The sequence below is a fragment of the Phaseolus vulgaris genome, chromosome 10 (assembly GCF_051622355.1).
Source record: "Phaseolus vulgaris cultivar YP4 chromosome 10, ASM5162235v1, whole genome shotgun sequence".
Lineage (NCBI taxonomy): Eukaryota > Viridiplantae > Streptophyta > Magnoliopsida > Fabales > Fabaceae > Phaseolus > Phaseolus vulgaris.
Window position 1 is genome coordinate 38,073,954 of NC_143507.1, and position 21,235 is coordinate 38,095,188.

A 21,235-nucleotide genomic window follows, 5' to 3' on the forward strand; every position below is an offset into this window, starting at 1 on the left:
CATTTTTAAGAGAATGTTTATAAGTTGAAAATTCTGCACTAGATTACAAAAAAAAGATAAATAATTTTTGAAATTATTTTATATCATATTATAATTATAAACTAATCTCTTTGTTTTACTATAATATATACAGTATATATATTTTAAAATTAATTTATTTCAGTAAAAAATATTTCTCTATTTATATAATTATAATTTAGGACATGATTCTGATAAAAAACCCACCGAAAAGGAAGACTTAGCTTAGGTAGCTTGGTTTTCCCGGCGCATAATAGCATCACCCACTCTTTAGAATCACCAGACAAATTTGCAAAGTCTTCGTTTTTCTTACTTCACTTCGGTTGACTCTCTCTCTCTCTCTCTCTTACCAGCCCGCCATTTTTTTCTCTCTCTCCAAAGCTTAAATGACTTCTCCATATACACCTCGCCGGCGATCCAGCTCCGACCCTAGCAGAACGCCGGGAAGAGTGCCCCCTTCTCCGGGATACGCCTCCTCCGAGCTCAGCACCTCCACAGTCTCAGCGCGCCAGAACCCCGTCTCCGCCGCCGCAAGGTTCTTCACCGGAATGTTCGCCGCGTGCATATCGCCGCCGGAATCCGACAATTCCAAGAGCATCGGGGATTCCGAGGAGTTTAAGTCTTCTTCCAGTACTAGTTCCATTTTCCCTACTTTAGGAGAAAACTTTGATACAATATCTCAAGTTTCTAGTTTTGTTTTCCTGTTAAAGTTAGAGTTTTACTTCGATTTATTTTTACCTTAAATGTCAGCAGCAAAGGTTTTTAAGGTGAAACTTCAATTCTAAATTAACTACAGCATCATGTGAGTTTGGTCTTTCGCTTTTCGGGGACGTGTGTGCGTGTGTGCACGCGCCTTCTTCTATGTTGTTTTGGATCTCGGAGTTTGAACTCGTGTCTCAAGAAGTTTGTATTTTTAAGCTGCTGAGAAGAAGGGTAGAGAGGTGTCAAGAGAATTTGAGATTTTGGTCTGAATCGTGATATATTGATCCGGGATTGGATTTTGAATTTTGATCATGGGTTGAGAATTTGGTCAAGTCCCAGTTTCGATAATCATGGCTTTCTATTTTTGGAATAAATAATTTAGTAAATCTGCATTTTTGTTTGTTTGTCTGTGTGCCGGTAACTTTTGAACTAATAATGCACTTTTGATTTTTTTCATTAATGTATTGCATTTAGGACATGATTTGCATGGTTTTATGGTGTAAAAGGTTGTACGTGTAACCAAAAAATATGAAGAATACGATTAGCATCTATACATGTATCGGAAACACTACAGGTTTTGAAGTTCTGTGGCTAAACGTTTGAGTTAAGGAGTTTCTTAATTCCTCATCAATGCATTGCATTCAGATCACTAGTTTGCATAGTTTTTCTTTAGTGTTTTAGCATTATTGATTTTGAAGTGCTGCTATATAGAGTCAGATTTATCTTTCATGCTTATAAGTGGAGTGGCGAAATTAAAATGAATTATTGTGTTTGTTTCATAGCTGCATCGAATGGTTCAAGAGCTGGTAGTAGGAGAGGGCGTGCCTCAAATGGAAGTATGAGCATCAGTTCATACAACATAGTACCAAAGAAAGAACCTGGCATTGTGAAGTTCACCATGGAGGAAATCTACCAAGTCACAAGAAATTTCTCCCCTTCTTTCAAGATTGGGCAAGGTGGTTTTGGTGCTGTGTACAAGGCAAAACTCCTGGATGGGTCTGTTGTTGCAGTAAAGCGTGCTAAGAAGGTTTTTTAAGTTATTTCTAGCCTATTACGGTGCTCGAATGTGTCACCATTTGCATGGAATGAGAATGTTAATGATAACAATTAACGAACACCCAAAAGCTATTTGGTTAATTGCTTTTGCTTTGCAGAGTCTATATGAGAAACATTTGGGGGTGGAGTTCCAGAGCGAGATCCAAACACTATCCCGGGTGGAACATTTGAACTTGGTCAAGTTTTATGGATATTTGGAGCAAGGGGATGAAAGGCTCATTGTCGTTGAGTATGTTCCAAATGGAACCCTCAGAGAACATTTAGATTGTGAGTTTCTCTAGTCTTTTAGCTATTGTCTGTTTATAAATTGGCCTTGCGTCCAGCATTCTCCTTTTGTTCCTACTACAGCTTCATCAATGGACTGTTACAGGCATTCATGGAAGCGTTCTGGACCTTTCTGCACGTCTGGAAGTAGCAATTGATGTTTCTCATGCTATCACCTATCTTCATATGTATATAGGTACAATACAACTCTCTGCTCATCACGCAATTTTGTCATGGCAAAGTGTTTAGTTGTTTGTCCCTAAGAAAGTAAACCATCAATTTTGTCCTCAAAGTATTGTCCTCTCTACTCAATTGTCCTTAAAGTGAAAATTATGTCTAAGTAATTTCCAAAGTATTAGAAATCATGTAAGTAATCCTTCAAGTAATTGGAAAACTAATCAAATTGGTTGTTGAACATTATAGTTATGTAACCAAATTGATGCTTTATTATTGATACATAGAATGATGAAAAAGAATCTGACGTTGTTGTATATTGTGTTTGCTTTGTAGATCATCCTATCATTCATAGAGACATAAAATCTTCGAACATTCTTCTCACTGAACATTTTCGAGCTAAAGTAGCAGACTTTGGTTTTGCTAGACAAGCCCCAGACAGTGACTCTGGCATGACTCATGTTTCCACCCAAGTCAAAGGAACAGCTGGCTACTTGGATCCTGAATACCTGAAAACTTATCAACTAACTGAAAAGAGTGATGTGTATTCATTTGGAGTTTTGCTTGTTGAACTTGTCACCGGCAGACGCCCCATTGAACCAAAATTTGAACTCAAGGAGCGAATAACGGCAAAGTGGGTGAGTACTGTGCACCATTTGCCTTCATGTTGTTCTTGTTTGCCATATAGTAGTTTTTCATGATTGCATGAAAAACAATATCTTCTTATGATACCCCATTTTGCTTAATAGTTTAGCACCTTCTCTTCATGATTACTCCTTCTCAATCCACGTTGCCCAACTCTGATTGTTGAGGATGATTGAGAGGGCATTTGAAAGAGCTTACAATAATGCTCACAAATGTGACATTTCTATAAGCTCTTTCAAGACTCAATGCAAATCTTTTTATGTTGTGAATCAATCAGTCAACAAACTCATCATATATGATGGTTTATGATTAGATAACAGTATAAAAGACTTTTATAACTTCAATCATGTATCATTAATTCTTTACTCTGACACACCAAAACTCTTCAATGAAACTTGTTCGGTACAAGTGCAGGCTATGAAGAGGTTCATGGATGAAGATGCTATCTCGGTCTTGGACCCAAGACTGGGTCAGACTTCTGCAAACACTTTGGCACTGCAAAAGATTCTGGAGCTAGCTTTACAGTGCTTGGCTCCACGTAGACAAAACAGGCCTACTATGAAAAGATGTGCCGAGATCCTTTGGGCCATCCGCAAGGATTTCAGAGAGGAGTTATCAGCTTCAAACTTTCACTCATTTTCCACTACTTCCCAAAGGAGCACCTCACTGAGAGAGTGACATGGCTAGTTGCAACATTGCATAAAAAAAAAAGAAGCTAGAAACTCTCTCAGATGTTCTCCTTTGAACACATTCTTTTTTATTGGTTGAAATTAATGAATCTTTCTCCTGGTTATTAGTTTTCAATAGATTTCAATCAATAGAAAAGGGTGTGAGTATGCTAGAGGATAGGTTTCCAACATTCCTGGTGAGGACAAACAATGGCATTGGGAGAAAAACCATTCTTCTATACTATGATAGGAAACTTTGGCACTTGGGATGTTTGGAATTAGACTAGGGTGGCATGTTGAAGTTCATATTTTGTTGAAATTGTACATGAGAGTCTTGGCTTGTGTATAGGAATGAGAGAACATACTTTCACTAAAGATGAATGCATTACTTTCCTTAGTTGTGCATTTTTTTTCTTGTTCTTCCCAAGGAGGAAAACTTGTATTCTATTGATTGAAAACTTGATTGGTGTATTCTATTTGGGTATAATATTCCATTTTGCAGTTGAGTATTTGCTATTGCTTCAGTTTTTGTTGGACCCTTTTGGTACACTAATCATTAATGTGGTAGGTGAGTTTCATCTTAATCATCTTTATATTAGTGAGAAACAAAGTGGCCACGTTATTATATTAAACCAGGTTTGGTAGTGCAACAAGTGGTGGTTGGTTGGACCACTGCAAGTGCAAGTGTGACACTTCTCTCACAACTAAATTAAATATGAATGCAACAATCATATGTTTATATGTTAACAAACTCTTGCCAAATATTTAAATGAAATTTTTATTTTAAAAAATTATCATCAAGAATCTCTCTCTGATTTTTAATATATATTGGACACGACTTTTAATAAATACTTTCAATTATTAATTATTTCTAGTACTATAAAATCTAATTGAGATAAGAGATTCTACTAAGAATGGTTAACTATGTTTCAAATGTTACTCAATAAAAAAGTATTAATTATTTTTTATGTTATCTTTTTTTCTTCTTCTCAATTTTATATTTATTATTTCTAGTACTAATTAGTAATTACTAAAATTCTTCTTTTAACAGAATAAAAATGAGATGGTAGATGATTTCACTATAGAAGTTTGAACATTATGCTGTAACAAAAATAATAGGTAAGATCATTGGATTAAAACTTATGATTGGGATAATAAAACAGGTATACCAATAAAAAATAGAATTAAACAAGTTGTTAATATATTCAAAATTGTCTCCTAATTTTTTTTAGTATGTTCAATAATCCTCTCATTAGGTTTGATACTTTTTATACTCCTAGAAGTATTGTGTAGTCCACATAAATTATATAGTCAAATATTTCCACACATATATATATATATATTGACTTATAACATAATTAACTAAAAAATAATATAACAGCTACCAAGACTAAATTAATATATTTATTAAAGGTTGAATGTTAAAAAATATTTTGAAAATACTAATCACAACAAAAGTCATTTTTTGAGATAAAAAATTTATTTAACTCTAAAAAAATTTATAGACATGAAAAAGATATATGCATATAAATGTCAAAGTTGTATAATGAAATACAACTTTCTTATGAAAGCAGTGTTTTATCCTCATTTATAAATTTCAATAATTTTGAAAAGAAATTAGTCTTGAATGTTTAAAAAGCGTTCATCAAGACGTGATTACCGGTGCGATAGAAAACTACCTGCGTTTTGTTTTATTATTGAGAAACAGAAGATGAAAATAAGTAATGTGTTTTGGTATGATTGATTTAGAATTTTTTTTTGAAAATATTAACACTTACTAATTTTATTATGTTATTTTTTAAATATATAAATATATATTAAATGAATTTTCAATATAGTGTAACATGTATTAATATATACGTAGATTTTTATATTAATGAATATATAATAATCTATAATAGAGAATGTAATTCTCTCTATAAGAGACAATAATAATAATGATAGGGGTATAAAGTTTCATTGATAGAGGAAAAAAATAACAAAAATAAATAAATAATAAACATAAAATCACGGAAATTCTGGTTCTCTCAATGTTTGGGGTGGTTAATTGGGGTGTTTTTAACCAGAAAGCTCTAAGGGACCATTTTTCTACTTCTCTTGCTTGTGATTGGGGAGTTAGTATGATCTAATTTCATTCATCTTGCTAAATTCTTAGTTATTTGAGAAATGGTGCATAATAGACTTCTTACTATAAAAAAAAAACGTGTCTTATCATTTGTTCTTTGATTGTTCTTTTGTTAACTTTTTTTTATCCGAATTCAAAAACTCTTTTCTAATTTTAGTGATATCTTTTGTTTTTTTTTTTATCTTTTCTCTTTAAGGATGATTTGGAGGATGAGGAATCATGTTAGATTCTAGCATAACATCAATATTATTTTTGCCATTCACATGGTTTAGAATTACATTCGGATGTCAAGTAATGATTGTAATAAGTGTATGTCTAATGATATTGTTGACTTTTCTGCCTTGAAGTTTTTTAGTATTAGTACTAAATCTAGAAAGGTCTCTACTCCAATTCAAGTGGTTCAACTTTTTTTCAAAGGTGAGTTAGATCAAAGTTAATACTGATGGTGTTGCTTAAGACTTTTTTGATTTTGTTACGTGTGTTAGTATTAGAGATGATAAATGAACCTGCCTCGTAGGTATTATCCAAACTCATTCTGATGTTGATGGAGAATCCCCACATTGACTAAGTACGAGTATAAGTATGAGTAATATTCAATTTTTTAAATTAGGTATGAGGACGAGGATGAGTATGCACATATCCGCCCATCTCGATTCACATACCTGTCCCAATACTCATTCTCATCCTCATAGTTTTAAATTACTAAACACCTCTTTAACTTATTAGGTAACCTAAAAAACTTGTATTAAATTTTCTTTGATCCTTAGTTTCATTACTTAATTTTAGGTTGATCATTTTTACTTTTTTATTCTAGAATATTTTACCTTTATTCAATTATTATTTGATACTTTCATTTGATATTTATATAATTATATTTATTTCTTAATATTTAGCATTGGAGAAAATAAAACGTGTATCATTTTAACATTGAATACTTGATAATATAAACTTTTTCTTGAATGTGATTTATATTTTTCATACAAATATTATTTAATTAATAATTGGAACAGTAAAAGGCGACTACGGGCGTGAGTTTGAATATACACATTCTTTGTTGGGGATGAGTGTGAGACAAAATTCCATACCCGTTGAATATGAGGCTAAGGATGAGAATAAATTTTTACTTCAAAGATAAGGATGAGATAGACAAATCCATACTCATCGTGTCTCACAGTCATCCCTAACTAATATTTTTAGAGGGAGGTACATTAATAACTTTTCAACTTTTTTGAATAAAAAATTATAGATGTCATTATTACTATTCATGTATATTGATTATAGGAGATTTTGGTTAAAGAATTACTCTACTTTTACTTTGTCAAGCTAGCTTTAGTTCTTTTATCTCTTAGTGGAGGACGGAGAATTGAAGATATGAAGGCATAGAATTCAATATTTCTCATATTTTTTTTGGGGAAGGAAATCATTTGCATAGCCTTGGATTAACAATAAGTTAGAGTTTATTTGGTATCCTCTTTTGTCTCATTCTATTGGTTTTGATTTTTTCCATTATAGGTTTCAGTTCCTCCATGTTCTGTTTTTAGTTGAAAGTATCTTCTTTATCTCGTGTGAATTTGGGTGTTGACAAATGATTAAATAACGATATCACAACTCTATTTATTCCAGTTTGTACAAAGAATAAAACAAGTTTAAATTTAAAATAAAATAACTATTTTTGAATAACTATCGTTATTTAAATATTATTAAATAATAGATGATAATATAAGAGTAAGAATAAAAAATTTAATACATTTTTAAATTTATAATAATTATACTATTCATTTTGTAACATATATATATATATATATGTTATAAAATAATTTAAAAAATAGGATCTTATATTTAAAAATAATTATATATATTTAAAAATAATTTTAAAAATAGGATCTTATTTGTTTTTTCGTCTAGATTCGTAAAACCTGTGCCGATTGCTAAGTAGATAGCATTGAAACTGATAATTTGAAATTTATTTTTGAGCAATGCATTTTTACCTTTTGTCTTAGAAAAATGTATTATACTTCGTACTTATGTGTATATGTAGTCACGTAAATGTATTATGATCCTATCATCAACCTATCTGATATAGCCACGTCAAGCAAAATAAATAAATAAATGTTGTCGCAGAAAACTCCAAGTTATAACATAAAAATTCTTATTTTTTTTTTATATTTTTCTTTCTTCAATTTATCAACTATGGAAGGGACATGTATCAAGAGAGAGAAACTTTCATTCGGTCATGTTACTAATGTTTTTTAAATAAATGCATAAATTAGTGTTGAAATATGATTGATGGATAAATTTCTCATTAAAATTTAGTTAGTAATCGATGGTATGATTACTTAGATATGCAAATGGTATTCTTCTTAAAGTAATAAGAATGTAGAAATGGACGTGTACACCTATATTCGTGGAAAAAATGTGAAGTGTAATTTATTAGTATGAAGATGATTATCAATAAAATTGATCTTATGGAATAATTTTATCATAATAGAAGTTTTAAATTCAATTAATATTTATGTGTGAATTTTCTCTCCGATGAGCAATGGTAGCATACTGTTTAATCTAAATTCGAATAGTAAGTTATGATTACAAATATTACTCAAATGGATTAAGTAATTAATGGGGGTAAAGTGAGCCGAGTTTGGTGAGTGGCCCGCCAACCCATTTTTATTTGGTAAAACAAATTAACTTTTTGAGACTGTTACTTCCTGCACCTCCATATATTCTTCTGGCACATTTATACCAAACATGAAAATACATTTTTTATCCTTCTTGTGTTACCATATTTCGGATTACATAATCCAGAATGGTATTCCGGATTATATAATCTAGAAGTCTGGATTTGATAGTAGCTTCTGGATTAAGTAATCCGGACACTCATTTGAAAAAATGCTTCCAGATTACATAATCCGAAAGTTAGAAAAGACTTCCAATCCAAAAGCTAATCATGCATATGAAAAAAGACTTTCGGATTATGTAATTTAGAAGCTAATTACGAATATGAAAAATGACTTCTGGATTTCATAATCCAAAATATTATAAAAGGATATTTTTGAAAATACGAAAATTTATGGAAGTGAGAGAATAACATGTGGAAGTGCAGGGAGAAACATACACTTTTTGAATCCGTCCGGGTCACAAATGTAGCAGGAAAGGTCAGTCCGTCTTTCTTTACTGTGAGTGTCAAACTTACTTGAATTGCTAGCTAACCTAAATTACATTTAAAAACAACAAATAGCTAAATTAAAAAACAAGACCCACCAAGCAATGTTGAACTGCTTTTACCCCAGGAACTATCCATATACAATACAATTCACAAGCTACCAATATTAATATTCTAATTTGTTATAATTACATAACCAAAGCCAGAATCCATTTATCCTATGATGACTAGATAGTGGTGTTGAATACATACTCTAAAATGAATGTAAAAATGCAAACCTTGTGAAGAAGGAATTTACAAGAGACTGCTTTGTTGATCCTTGTTAACATCTTAGGCCTCATAATTCACTCTTAGGTTGGTTGATTTCTAGTTCTACTCAGCAGCCATATCATTCACCTACTCAATACTGGTAACCTAACATTCTTGTGTAACATTAATGCAAAACTAAACTCCAAAATACCCACCACTTTCCTTTTTGCAACCACCAATCCCATGTGTATGTTCTTCTAATTACCTCTTGAAAATGAATCCTGACGAGTCAGTGCATAGTTTCCACTTGAAGGTGGTAAAACTTCATCATCAACAATGTTTGCTTTTGAGCAAAGGAAGAAGAAAGAAGATGTGTATATTGTAACATGCCAAAAGCTGTAACCATTTTGAAAGAGCAAAACATGAGACTAGAGAAGACAGAGAAGAGACAGTGGAGAGGATAATAGTAATACAATACCTGTGCCAAAACCAGTAGTTTGCACTGGTTTCAAGCGTCCAGCTTAATCCTGCCATGGCCAATGCAATGAAACCAACCACCATAAAACCCCACCGAAACCGTCTCAAAAGTGTCTTTACCAAATTACAGAACCATTGCTTCATAGTTTGCATGCTGCAGTGGAAAGTCATCTCTAAGAACATCTAAATTTAAAGTAAAATATAAAACTGCAGTTTGGATTTATTTAAGACGTGGCATAAGATAGCTTAGGATTTGTTCATCCTCAAGCATGTCTAAGTTTAAAGTGAAAGATTTAAGGTATTTGTTGAAGGAGCTGAATATGGTTCATCCTGAATTCCCACCATCATGTTACAAAAATGAACAAAACAACAAAATATTTAAAGGTTGAATTGACTACTTTTTTATCTTTTCAGCTTCAATGTGTATGACAAAAATCCCTACTCCAATACAAAATCAGGGACTGCATGCATAACCAGACTATCAATTCAACGAACAAGAAATGGTATTGTGTCAGATTGGCAATTTACAAAAGGGTTTCATGAATACATGTTTAACAGTAACTTACAGCCAGATCATGATTCTATCAGCCATAAAAAAGTGCACAAATTGACCATCTATAACTATTCTATTCTCTGGAAAATGCCATGCTAAAAAAAATCTACTAAGCACAGAGACCTTACCTTTGAAGGAAGCTTAGTGATAATGCAAACGAAAAGGAGAGTGACCTGTATCTTTTTGAGATTTCTATCAACCATGCAATAAGAAGACCAAGAGCCCCAATCACAATGACAAGAACAATATTGGAAGACCTGCAGAATTCAGTGTAGATACATGTGTAACAACTTAAACATCTTTGGCAGCATATATACAAAGCTGTTGTCCACTAGTTCAATTTACCTAGTTGCCTTGGTTGCAGCCAAGAGGGCAGTGAGGATAGCAACAGCTGTGTGGATTGCCCTCTTATATACTTCATCAATGCTTGCTAGGTATACAAAAGTGCTAACCACAGCCATGAAAGAGAGCCAGAAATCCATGAACTGAAATGTTGAAATATCAAGTTACTACAAAAGCCCAGATAAACAATTATAGTCGTTGTTGAGTTGTATTATAGAGCCCAACAACATGCTACTATGGTTGACACTCAAGGCCTGGGAATTCACAGCATAAATCATCCAATTAAGAATGAGAATCTTATTTAGAAATCAGGTTACAGAAGATTGTTGAAGGTTGTCATAGGTATGGAAGTGATAACATCTTTCTCTATCCCATCTCGGACTGTCAATAACATCTTCAGTTTCCAAACTTCTTATTTTATTTATTTTTTTATTTTATTTTAAGATACAGTAAGAGAGACAGTAAAGGCAGAGCAGCAACCTGTAAAACATTAAAGTTCAATGCACACCAGGTGCCAACATCACATGCGTGATATAGCCCACTAGCAATTCCACTGGATGTGAATAAAACCCATTCTGCAAATGCCTGCAAATACAAAATTACATGTTCATTGTTAACATTAACAAGTCAAATTAATTTGTTAGAAATGTATATATCATTTACTTCTTGGGAATTCAAAACATTTGTCTCCTTCTCATTGAGTTAACTTAAATATCTAGAATTTTTTATCCTCTTCATTAAATTAATATATAAATCTAAATAGTTCCATCAATTTCCATATGCAGGTAGATGAATCATGATACAACAAAATAATTTAGAGGAAAAATAGATGACAAAGGAACAAGAATTGCCTTTTCCCTAAGGGACCGATAGGCAGGAAGTATGGCTGCAGCATTTGATCCTATGAGAAAAATTGATTGCAGTATATGCCCTACAACAAATTTTCAACAACCAGATTAAAGAACAAAAACCAACACGTCCAAAAGATCAACACAACAGCAAATCCATATATTCAACAAACCATAGAGAAAAACAGGAGTATAGCATACTTTATTTCTATCCTTTTATATGTAAACTGAAATTGCTGCACTAAACTCAACTCAAACTCACTATGTCTATCCACTTTACTCGGTATATTGCTAATAAAAAAATACATACATTGATATTGGTTGCAACAAATCATTGTATATAGCATCATAAATGGAAAAATAAAAAATAAACCAAAAGGAAAGTTAACGAGAATATGCATATATATATACACACACACACACACACACACACACACACGTATGTAAATGTATATGTAAAGCATTTAGTAAGAGTTCTCGCTGAATGCTGACAGTTAGAACTATTTTTGAGTAAAGTGATACCTATGAAATCAGATAATAACACAATAAAAGAGGGGGACGTAGGTCATATGATATGGATTGAGTTGAACCATGATACATGTAACAGAACAACAAATTATCAATTTCTAAAATTAACACTCACCTTTATGTGATACAATTTCAATGCTACAGTCAAAGCCACCATGGTTTCGATCACAGGAGCAGAAGCTGAGGCAAAAAGGTAAACAATAAAAATGGTAATTTTCTTTAGAAAGTTTACAAATAAAGTAATCTGGAAGTCTGTTACTTAGTATCTGACAATTTTACAAAAACAGCTCAGTCAATACCAAATATCTGTATGGTTCCTTTCTAATAATTTAAAAGAAAACAACTAAAATGTAAAGAAAATTGATAAATTTAAAACATGCATAGGGCTTAATATAAACCTGAATGATGTCAATCCACTGGCATCAAAAGAATATTTACAGTCTCCATGAAAGGAACATTGTTTTGGGCATCCTTCAAGTGAAATAGACATGACTGTTTGCGCTTTCAAAGAATCACTGCTGGTATAAAGATGCCTTAGACCTAAACCCCAAGTTCCTTCTCTAGCATAAATAATGTAAAAATCAATTTTGTCATCACTTGAATCATATAGCATGAAAAACATGGACTGATCACTCTTCCTTGTCCTGTTAGCATAGTAATAGTCCCAGCTATCAAGAGAAGGCAATCCACCAAATCTAGCATACACTTCATAACTGATCTTGACATCTGCCGATAATCGTATGTGAATATTCCGTCCAGCTGCACCACGGGGAATGTCAAAAGTAAAATAAGTCCAAATGTCATCAGTTTTTCCTTTATTTGATGACTTGTTTAAAAGTGGCTCAAGAGGAAAATTGGCAGAAGATGCTCCTTCACCAACGGCCACTGGTAAAAAATATGATTCAAAGGGAACTGGACCTCCTCTCCTTAGAACTGTCTGCAGACAACCATTCTTATTTTGTCAATAACATATTCCATGGAGGAAATATCTTTAAGTAACAAGATATAGAACTGATTCTACCAGGATGTCGTATGACTCAAAATCCTGGGATATTCTTCAACATTCCTATTGGATATAGTATTTAGTGAAAAACTCCAATATTTCTCATACTAGGAAACTTAACTTCTTGACAAGTCTTCAATCCATATATTACATTATTGCAAATAAAATAGTTCTGTACTGAAAACAAATTCAATCTACCATAGGAAAGAAATCAAGTCCTCTAAGAGAAAAGCACAAAGCATTTGCTGACTATAAGCACGTTTCTAGTTCTGCAAATTATAAACATCTGATTGGATTTTGAACTGCACAGTTCAGATGTGTTAGCTTAATCTTTTGTTTGCTACTGGAAGGCTTATGTTTGTATATAATTTATTTTATTCTATTCTCTCTACTTGTTATAGCTAATGTTTTTCTTAACCATCAAGATAAGTCTACATTACATGTGATCATATCCCCATTCTATCTAGGTTATAACCCAAGGCACAAGTTTGCTCTCCTATAAATATCACACTAACATAATTTAGAGTGGACCTTTGTATTCAAGAAAGAGCACCAGCTAAAAAGAATATAGAGACAGAGATGCATCCAGCAATCCATACTACCTGAAGTGTGTAGCTGTCCATTGTGCAATTTGGTCCCGCTTTTCCAAATGCACACTGAAGTACTTGTGATTCAATGGAGTAACAAACTTTTGAATTGCCATCCGAAGTCCCTCCAAACATTTTTGAAACATTAACTGGTAGTATACTAATGTACAAACGTCCAATCAGTGGATAACGGATAATCAAAGGGGCCTTATTCAAATCACTGGAATAATCATGCAAAGTTTCTGAAGGAATTGCACCATGGCGAACAAAACCCATTAAACTGACATCATTTGCACTAGAAGTGTTATTTGAAGCTGTAGTATTTAATTTAACATTTGCTACCAAAATGGTCAATTCTTCTGCCATATTTGTTACATCCAGGGAGTAAAGTTCTGGTACACCTTCCTGTGCACAAATTGTATCTAGGTTACTTTTACAGCTCATCACATTTTCCATCATTGGCTTAGTCACTGTATCCTTCATGGAATTATAGACATCAGATACTGTGCATGAAAGTGGATAGACTGTACTGTTACATAACTCCCCTTTCATCATTGAATTTGAGCATGCTTCCACACTTATATTGGCACTGAAGGAGTATGATGAGCCACGGATAATCTGTAGAGGTAGAGAAGTAACTATTATTCTTCCATGTCTGTTATTGCATAAGGAACTTGGCTCAGAGATAAAAATGAGCCAAAGGGAAATAAGGAATTTTTGCTTTGAAACGATTTAAAAAATAAATGCAGAAATCAGTACAAGGTTGTGTACAATCCAACATTCTGGATAGAGAATTTATTAGATATACATGTTGTACAAGACCATAACTATCAGTAGAAATCTACTCCCTTGGCTTTAGAACCAAAAGGTACATTGAAGTTTAATTTCTTTCACTAGCTATACAAGAAATAAAGGGGGTACCGTACATTTTTTTTGGTGTAACTATTACATCATACTTAAGAGCAGTAGTTAGCACATAATCATTGTATAAGAATTTCAATAGATATAAAAATTTAACATTACAATTTAGAATAAAGAGAAATAATAACTACAAATTCCACAATGCACAATCAAAATCGGGACTAAAGAACTCTATGCACTGTGATTCTTAAAGGTAGTAACTGCATCAACATATTAGCAGCCCTTAATAGCCTTAAAATATGTGAATGACAGCACTGAAAGGATAACAAATGGTTGCAACACATGCCGAAAAATAGTAGAAATATTCAGTTTTCTTTGTGATAAAAGTAATATTTGGGCAATAAACCATACCATCTTCGATTGTGTTCTTGCAGCTCCAATTCCGTTGAAAAGACCAATATACCATGCACCTGGAGATATCTGAAATAATTCTTATGTTTATTGGCTATGATATTATGACAATAAGAAAAATTGCTTGTGATCTAATCCTTCCCTATTATTAATGTGCGAATTTTAATACTAAGGCAGATACAACCATGTCTTCATAGATCTCAAAGTAAAGGACACATTGTGCTCAAAGAAGCAATAAAGATATTGCAAAGAGTAAAAAGAAGACTTATCATAATACCTGTTCGTTTGTCAATTTCATAGTGATGTTTTTCTCCATAGGGAAGCACTGCTCGTTGTCAAGACCATTTATTCCTGATGAAAAAAGGGGAAACAAAAAGTCATTATACAATGGTAATACACATGACAGTTTAAAATATGTAGTCCTCTTCTTCACTAAGGAGTCAGAGAAGAAGAGGAAGAAAGAATAAGTGATCAATTCCTGTCATGGTGATTCAAAACAAAGTGAAACACTAAGAAATGAACAAACATTACTCGTCCATGAGTTTGGCATTCATCCATTACACCATAACCAAGAGAAATCATCATTGCAGGGTATGTAAAATTATGGGTAGAAATCTAAGCATATACTAATGAATCAGAAGAATATTCTATAGGATAGAACCTATAACGCTTGTTTGATAAATGGTGGGAATTTAGTAAGGCTCCAAGGTTCTATCTTAAAAAAGGTTTCAACAAGTCTGCAATAATCATAAAACAAAGTTCAAGATATAATCTATGTGCTTAGATATTCAAAAAAACAATTCCATTAATTAGAGTTTAATATATTTTGGTGGGGCTTCTACCTATGACAGCTGAATCCTTCAGAGATATGTTTAAAGCATCTGGCAGAGGAGGGCTGCCATCTCTAAAGCATATGATGGGCAGTGAGCTTTTTGGAATCCTTTCAACTCTTGAAACATCCTAAAAACAAAGTAATTATGAACCAATGAGGAGCCAAAATAAGTCAAAGCTCTCAAATCTTTCTCCGTGAAATTTCTTTAACAAAACAAAAAACGAAGCAATTTAAATACATAATAATTTGAATAAATAAACAGGGGGATAAAATTAAGAAGACATATAATAAGCAATATGGGGTTTTTATCAAGCACTATATTGTTAATATTACCTCATGCACAACGAGGCATTACAAAAAAAATAATATCAACGTAGAAAAACATGAAAGAAATTTAATCTGAAGGAACCAAATTTTCCCAGAGAAAAGACATCAATGTAGATGCTATTCTAAAAAGTGCCCCTATTAAGAAGGTATTATAGACATTACTTACAAGGTCTACATCTGAGTTCAATGCTATGGACAGTGCAGAAAACCATGGTGGTATATCAACTGAAACATGAGAAAACATCAAGGTACAAAATCAGAACAATTACCTAAAATTCTTTAAACCAGTAAAAATTTGAAAACTAGGGATAATTGACTAAGTTAATCAGCAATAAAAAAAAAAACATGAAAGAGAAAAAGAGAGAAAAGAGAATTTGTTGTCATGCCAATTCACCTATACCCTTCAAAATTCAGTTCCGACACATTGAACACCAGACGGTGAAATGCATCACGAGCAACAAAAGACAGAAGAATTGAAGCAAACAAAGAAAAGGGTCGCCATTACCAACCTCTGATGTAGCGCAAATCAAAGGGTCCGAGAGTAGTCTGAGGATAGCTGAAGCTGGAAACAGTGAAGACATCATCAGTGGCTCCAACAAATTCATCGGTTGCGGAGCTGAGGTCAAGAGAACAACTAAAAAGAAACAACACACTGAGAAGAATCGAGTTGAGTTGACACCACAGAATCGAATTCAAAGGCATTTTTTTTGTTTTTGTTTTTTTTTTGGTAAATTCAAGGTTGTTCTAAGACCATGAAGAGGCAGGGCAGTGACGAAGAATGAATGAATAATGTATTAGTTAGTCTAATTCAATTAATAACAAAAATAATGACAATGTAAAATAGGTCCACGTAAGATTGTGGGTCAATTTGAAAATAAATAAGTTATTAATTATCAATTAATCTCTTATAACTTTTTTTCTCAGACTTTTAAGATATTTAAGAAATATTAAACAACGAAATAAATTTTCTTCAGATATGACGCTACCTATTTTTTTTTTTTATTTCTATATCATAATATATATATATATATATATTAAAAATTAGGTAAAAGGTAAATATGTATTTAATAAAAATAACTAATTTTGTCGTAAATTTTGAAAATAAAAAATATTTTTCAAAAAATCCAAAAATTAAAAAGAATGCGCGAGGGATACAACTATTTTATTTATTTATTTATAAAATATATAATTATACAAGAAAGATACTAATATATAGTTCTTCAAAGAAAGATAGTAATAAATGGTAAGGTAGTCGTAAACTAAGTAATAGATAGGTTATTGGTAATGAAATTATTAATTTAATATCTATTATTTATGTAAAAGTTATATTAATAATGATTTTATTAACATTAAATTGTTTTGCATCACTAATCCATGAGCATTAAATTTATTAAAAACATTGAAGATAGTTAAATCATTTTGGGTAATTAAATCATTTTATAGAACACATTTAATGGAATTAAAGGTGGTTAGAAATTTAGAGGATAGTTCACACTTGTAAAGAGAGATTCATTGCAAAGATGTAAGATATGTGAATATATCAATTATAGAATCAATGATAGAAAATGAAATCATGATGCTTAGGTCTAATAATTAAATATAAAATAATTATCAATTTATAAGGTATCTATAAATTGAACCAAAATTCATTAATTTTTCTACTTTTTTTTCTCTAATAAATTTCAACTTTGAACTACCATAGCAGACCCAGGAATATCGTTTGGAGGGTCAGAGTTTAAAACAAGTTTTATATGGTCACAATATTCATATTAAAGTTTGTTTCTTTTTCTTTTTATTATTTTATCAAATACAATAATCATAAAGTCTTTGAGTTGACTTCTAAACCATTATAAATATAATATAAATAAACAAATCAATATAGGAAGACCAGTTAAAACAAAAACATCTAGCATGTATAAATAATTTTTAAATTTTTAAATTTAGTTCAAATGTAAATTATAAAGTATTATGAAATATCCTTATTTCGAATGATAATATATAATAGAAATATGTTGATCATCAAGAATTAAAGTTTTGTTTCATTAGGTAAGAATAAGTTAAAGATTATACTTTTAAAATTAAAGGATAAATTAAGAAAACCACGTGAATAAACTTTTAATTTATAGTGTGCCAAAAATCTAAATTTACGAAACAAAATTTTAAAAGTATAAAATTAAAATTGGCAATAGCTATAATCTAAGTATGTAATACATTATAATATATTAGATATAAGTTGCGTGATTTATTATATTAAAGAGTAAATTGTAATTCTAGTTCCCCCTTCAATTTTGTATCTACAATTTTTTTAAAAGAAATATAAATTTAATTCAATATTTAATTATTATATATTTAAATGTTTGTTCTTAAAACTACAAAATTAACATTTATACATAATTTTGTAGATTTCACATTATAATTATTTACAAATTAAAAGAAAAAAGCATGAAGAAAAGTTTGAACGCACTACCAAGTCATGTATGAAATCTGAGTAGGTCAGAAATGGCACTTGTATTTGAATAGAAAAAATGTTGGAACATAGAAATAAAGTTGGCAAGTTTTGAAAAAGAAAGAATAAAGCTACACCAAAGAAAATTATATAAACCTATTATTTTAAAGTTTTCTGTGGGTCATCGTCTTACGTCAATGAAGCAGAAAGAAGCAACTTTCTTTTAACCAATGCATCTTTTGCTTCAAAATTAAAGATATTTTTTTTTTCAATTATTGAGATCTATTTAAGATATTGATTTTAGTGGATATTCTTTCTATATGCAAACTAAAAATTGAATCTCTAATTGTGTATTCAAAAGATAAACTTTACCAATAGTATCAACTTTAGTGCAAATATGAATTGTCAAAATTGACAACAACAAAAATGGTGGTTGCTTTTTAAATTATTAAAGTAGATTGTTTAAAAAAGAAATATCTATATGGAGTATGAGTTTGGTATTGGTAAAAAAAAATATCTGGGGTTCAAGAATTTTATTTTTTTTATCTTTAATTAATAAATAGAATCATTTAAGGAATGTTTCAACTCTTGTACTGATTTATAAATTAGAACGCATCTTTTCAGACACTTAATCCCAATCCAAAACCAATCCAAAAGAGAGAAAACCAAAATTAGAAAACCAAAATCAATCTGTAATTTGTAAATGGCAAGAAAATTTTGCAGCAATTTTTCATTTATTACTGTTTTGGATAGCTATTTGCTGTTGAAGAAGCAAAAATGAAGAAATTTGAAGATTTAGGAAAAGTTAACTATTAGGGAATTAAAAGTATGTTATTTTAAGGAGTTAAAATTAAAAGAATGTTCCATAAACAACATAGTATCGTGTTAGAATTGAATTCAAATGGTTTTGCATTTAAATGGATGAGAACTTGGTGTCTAAAAAGAAATTTAGATGGTACTAGTTTTAATTAAAAATCTAAAATAATATATATAAATAGAAAATAATATTTATTATATTTTTAATTATTTATCGTCCAAAGGCAATATCTTCCGGGACAACTACTTTACTATTAGTAATTAGTGAAATATTACTTTTTAGTCAATTTTACAGAAAAATGTTTTGAAATGATATGCTTCATCTAAGACTAACTATAATGAATTATTTTTCATAGATGTTTTATTTTTAGTATTTAAAATTGTACTCTTTCTGTAGGCTTTTTACTTGTAAAAAATACATCGGCTTCTTTTAAATATTTTATTGGATTGATATATAATAAATAAAACAAAAAATAAGTGTATTTATCCACTGAAAAATATTCATATATTTAATTATAGTCTTTTTAATAACTTATCATTAATAATATATCATAATCTTTTACAAAAATTATATTAAACATATTTTTGTATTCTATTCTATATTTAACTTATTTATCAAAAACGTAAAAATCTATAAAAACAAGAACATATCATAAGTATTAACTCATTATTTAATATTTTAATGTTTTTTATTATCTCCCAGAGCTCTTACTCACTTATGTAATAAGTGATTAGAAATTTTTTTTATAGGTGGATCTTTCTTCTATCTTCAGCAAACAGCTTGATTTTCAAAATGGAAAAAACTTAACTCAAAACTCTAAAGGTATCATTCTTCCCATCTTAGTGAATACCCTCAAAATATATATGAAAAATCTTTTTTAAGAAAATAAAGAAACTATTCAATATATGATAGTCAATATGCAACAACAACTAGCGAAGGAAAATAAGAAGAACCAAGAATAACTTCAAGAGCGATTACAAGATGAAGTTTGATAAAAATTTGTAACTCATCCACAACTAGTACCAAATCGAGTTGTAGACCTGCATAATCGACTTATTGTCCCCATTTAGGATTGACAAACACAAAATTTTAAGGACGACCGACAAAATAAAGCTCCTTGGTATATAAAATGGGTCACCGAATCTTGGCCCTCACAGGAAACCTCTTGGACAATAAAAATATTCCAAAGATGATAAACGACAAACTAAAGAATCAAGTATCTACAAATAAATCATATTCAAAGTTACTCATGCCAGAAATTCACTAACATACATACATAAACATTTGACACTACTCCTAAAAAACTTGTGCATTGTTTTAGATTCAGAGATCTGCACCTGTCACACTACTTCCGATGTGATATCTCTCCACACAACTACATATACACATGAATCAAGTCACCTTATACAATAGTGTTAATTCATATGACCTGTCAAACCAATCATTTTTCAAACTGCAGACTTAGTCACATGAACCTCATTCGATTCTCAGGACCTGATAATCTTCATCTATATGATTTCAATATACCAATAAAGTCGATATTTCATTCTAGATGAATTCAAAATCAATGCACATTCTAACTATATCAACACGATATTTTCTTTCTCAAAAATACTATGTCTCGATCACATTTTCACATGATTCATAGTTCATATTACCCATCAATATACCATCCAATTGCACAAAAATTTATACTTTTAAAACAATTCGAAAAATATCAAAATAAATCACATAAACACATAAAATCATTGTTTCAAATACATGTGTAGTTAAAATTTTCATATAATTTAATTAAAGCAATAAGCAACCATCAAACAACCTTTTAAAAGAAATTTAGTTGGAGCAAAAATTGTTTCGCTTGAATAAAAATAGGGTTGAGACTAAGTTCAGTTGCAATACAACTTTTGCTTGAACAAAAATTCCCTCGCTTGAGTGAAAATTGGGCCAAGACTGAGCTTAGTTATAGTATTATTTTAGCTTGAGCGAAATAAGGCCAAGACTAAACTTAAAATTTTTGTTCTATTTTCGGTTAAGCGAAATCTTTGGCTTGAGTGAAAATATAAAAAAATTAAGTCTCATTTAACTAACCCAACTGAATCCAAAAACCATTTCAAAGTTTTTACCCAACATCAATATAAAATT

General features: G+C 30.9%; 2 protein-coding genes across 2 annotated transcripts; one reads left to right on the plus strand and one right to left on the minus strand.

The window, feature by feature from the left end:
* The first annotated feature begins 211 nt into the window (after positions 1–211).
* On the plus strand, positions 212–4,036 carry CRCK2 (calmodulin-binding receptor-like cytoplasmic kinase 2). The gene is made up of 6 exons (XM_068622244.2): positions 212–648; positions 1,503–1,747; positions 1,875–2,043; positions 2,147–2,236; positions 2,551–2,852; positions 3,274–4,036. The coding sequence occupies exons 1-6, from the start codon at positions 405–407 to the stop codon at positions 3,535–3,537; spliced, it is 1,314 nt and encodes a 437-aa protein (XP_068478345.1). The 5' UTR covers positions 212–404; the 3' UTR covers positions 3,538–4,036.
* Positions 4,037–8,915: 4,879 nt separating this feature from the next.
* On the minus strand, positions 8,916–16,640 carry LOC137818831 (uncharacterized). Its single transcript, XM_068622455.2, has 14 exons — positions 16,340–16,640; positions 15,997–16,055; positions 15,514–15,631; positions 14,949–15,022; positions 14,672–14,740; positions 13,415–14,017; positions 12,208–12,746; positions 11,925–11,989; positions 11,285–11,364; positions 10,914–11,018; positions 10,437–10,576; positions 10,220–10,348; positions 9,540–9,692; positions 8,916–9,457 (listed from the first exon to the last, which is right to left on the minus strand). The coding sequence occupies exons 1-14, from the start codon at positions 16,530–16,532 to the stop codon at positions 9,319–9,321; spliced, it is 2,466 nt and encodes an 821-aa protein (XP_068478556.1). The 5' UTR covers positions 16,533–16,640; the 3' UTR covers positions 8,916–9,318.
* Between the last annotated feature and the right edge of the window lie 4,595 nt (positions 16,641–21,235).

What these genes read in the sequence shown, in the direction of transcription:
- CRCK2 (XM_068622244.2), top strand. Translation starts at nt 405, where the DNA reads ATGACTTCTCCATATACACCTCGCCGGCGATCCAGCTCCGACCCTAGC. An exon ending in CCTCAGAGAACATTTAGATT is followed by an intron (nt 2,044 to 2,146) that starts GTGAGTTTCTCT and finishes GGACTGTTACAG; the next exon opens with GCATTCATGGAAGCGTTCTG. An exon ending in AGCGAATAACGGCAAAGTGG is followed by an intron (nt 2,853 to 3,273) that starts GTGAGTACTGTG and finishes GTACAAGTGCAG; the next exon opens with GCTATGAAGAGGTTCATGGA.
- LOC137818831 (XM_068622455.2), bottom strand. Translation starts at nt 16,532, where the DNA reads ATGCCTTTGAATTCGATTCTGTGGTGTCAACTCAACTCGATTCTTCTC. An exon ending in TGGACAGCTACACACTTCAG is followed by an intron (nt 12,747 to 13,414) that starts GTAGTATGGATT and finishes GGTTGTCTGCAG; the next exon opens with ACAGTTCTAAGGAGAGGAGG. An exon ending in GCTGCAACCAAGGCAACTAG is followed by an intron (nt 10,349 to 10,436) that starts GTAAATTGAACT and finishes TGAATTCTGCAG; the next exon opens with GTCTTCCAATATTGTTCTTG.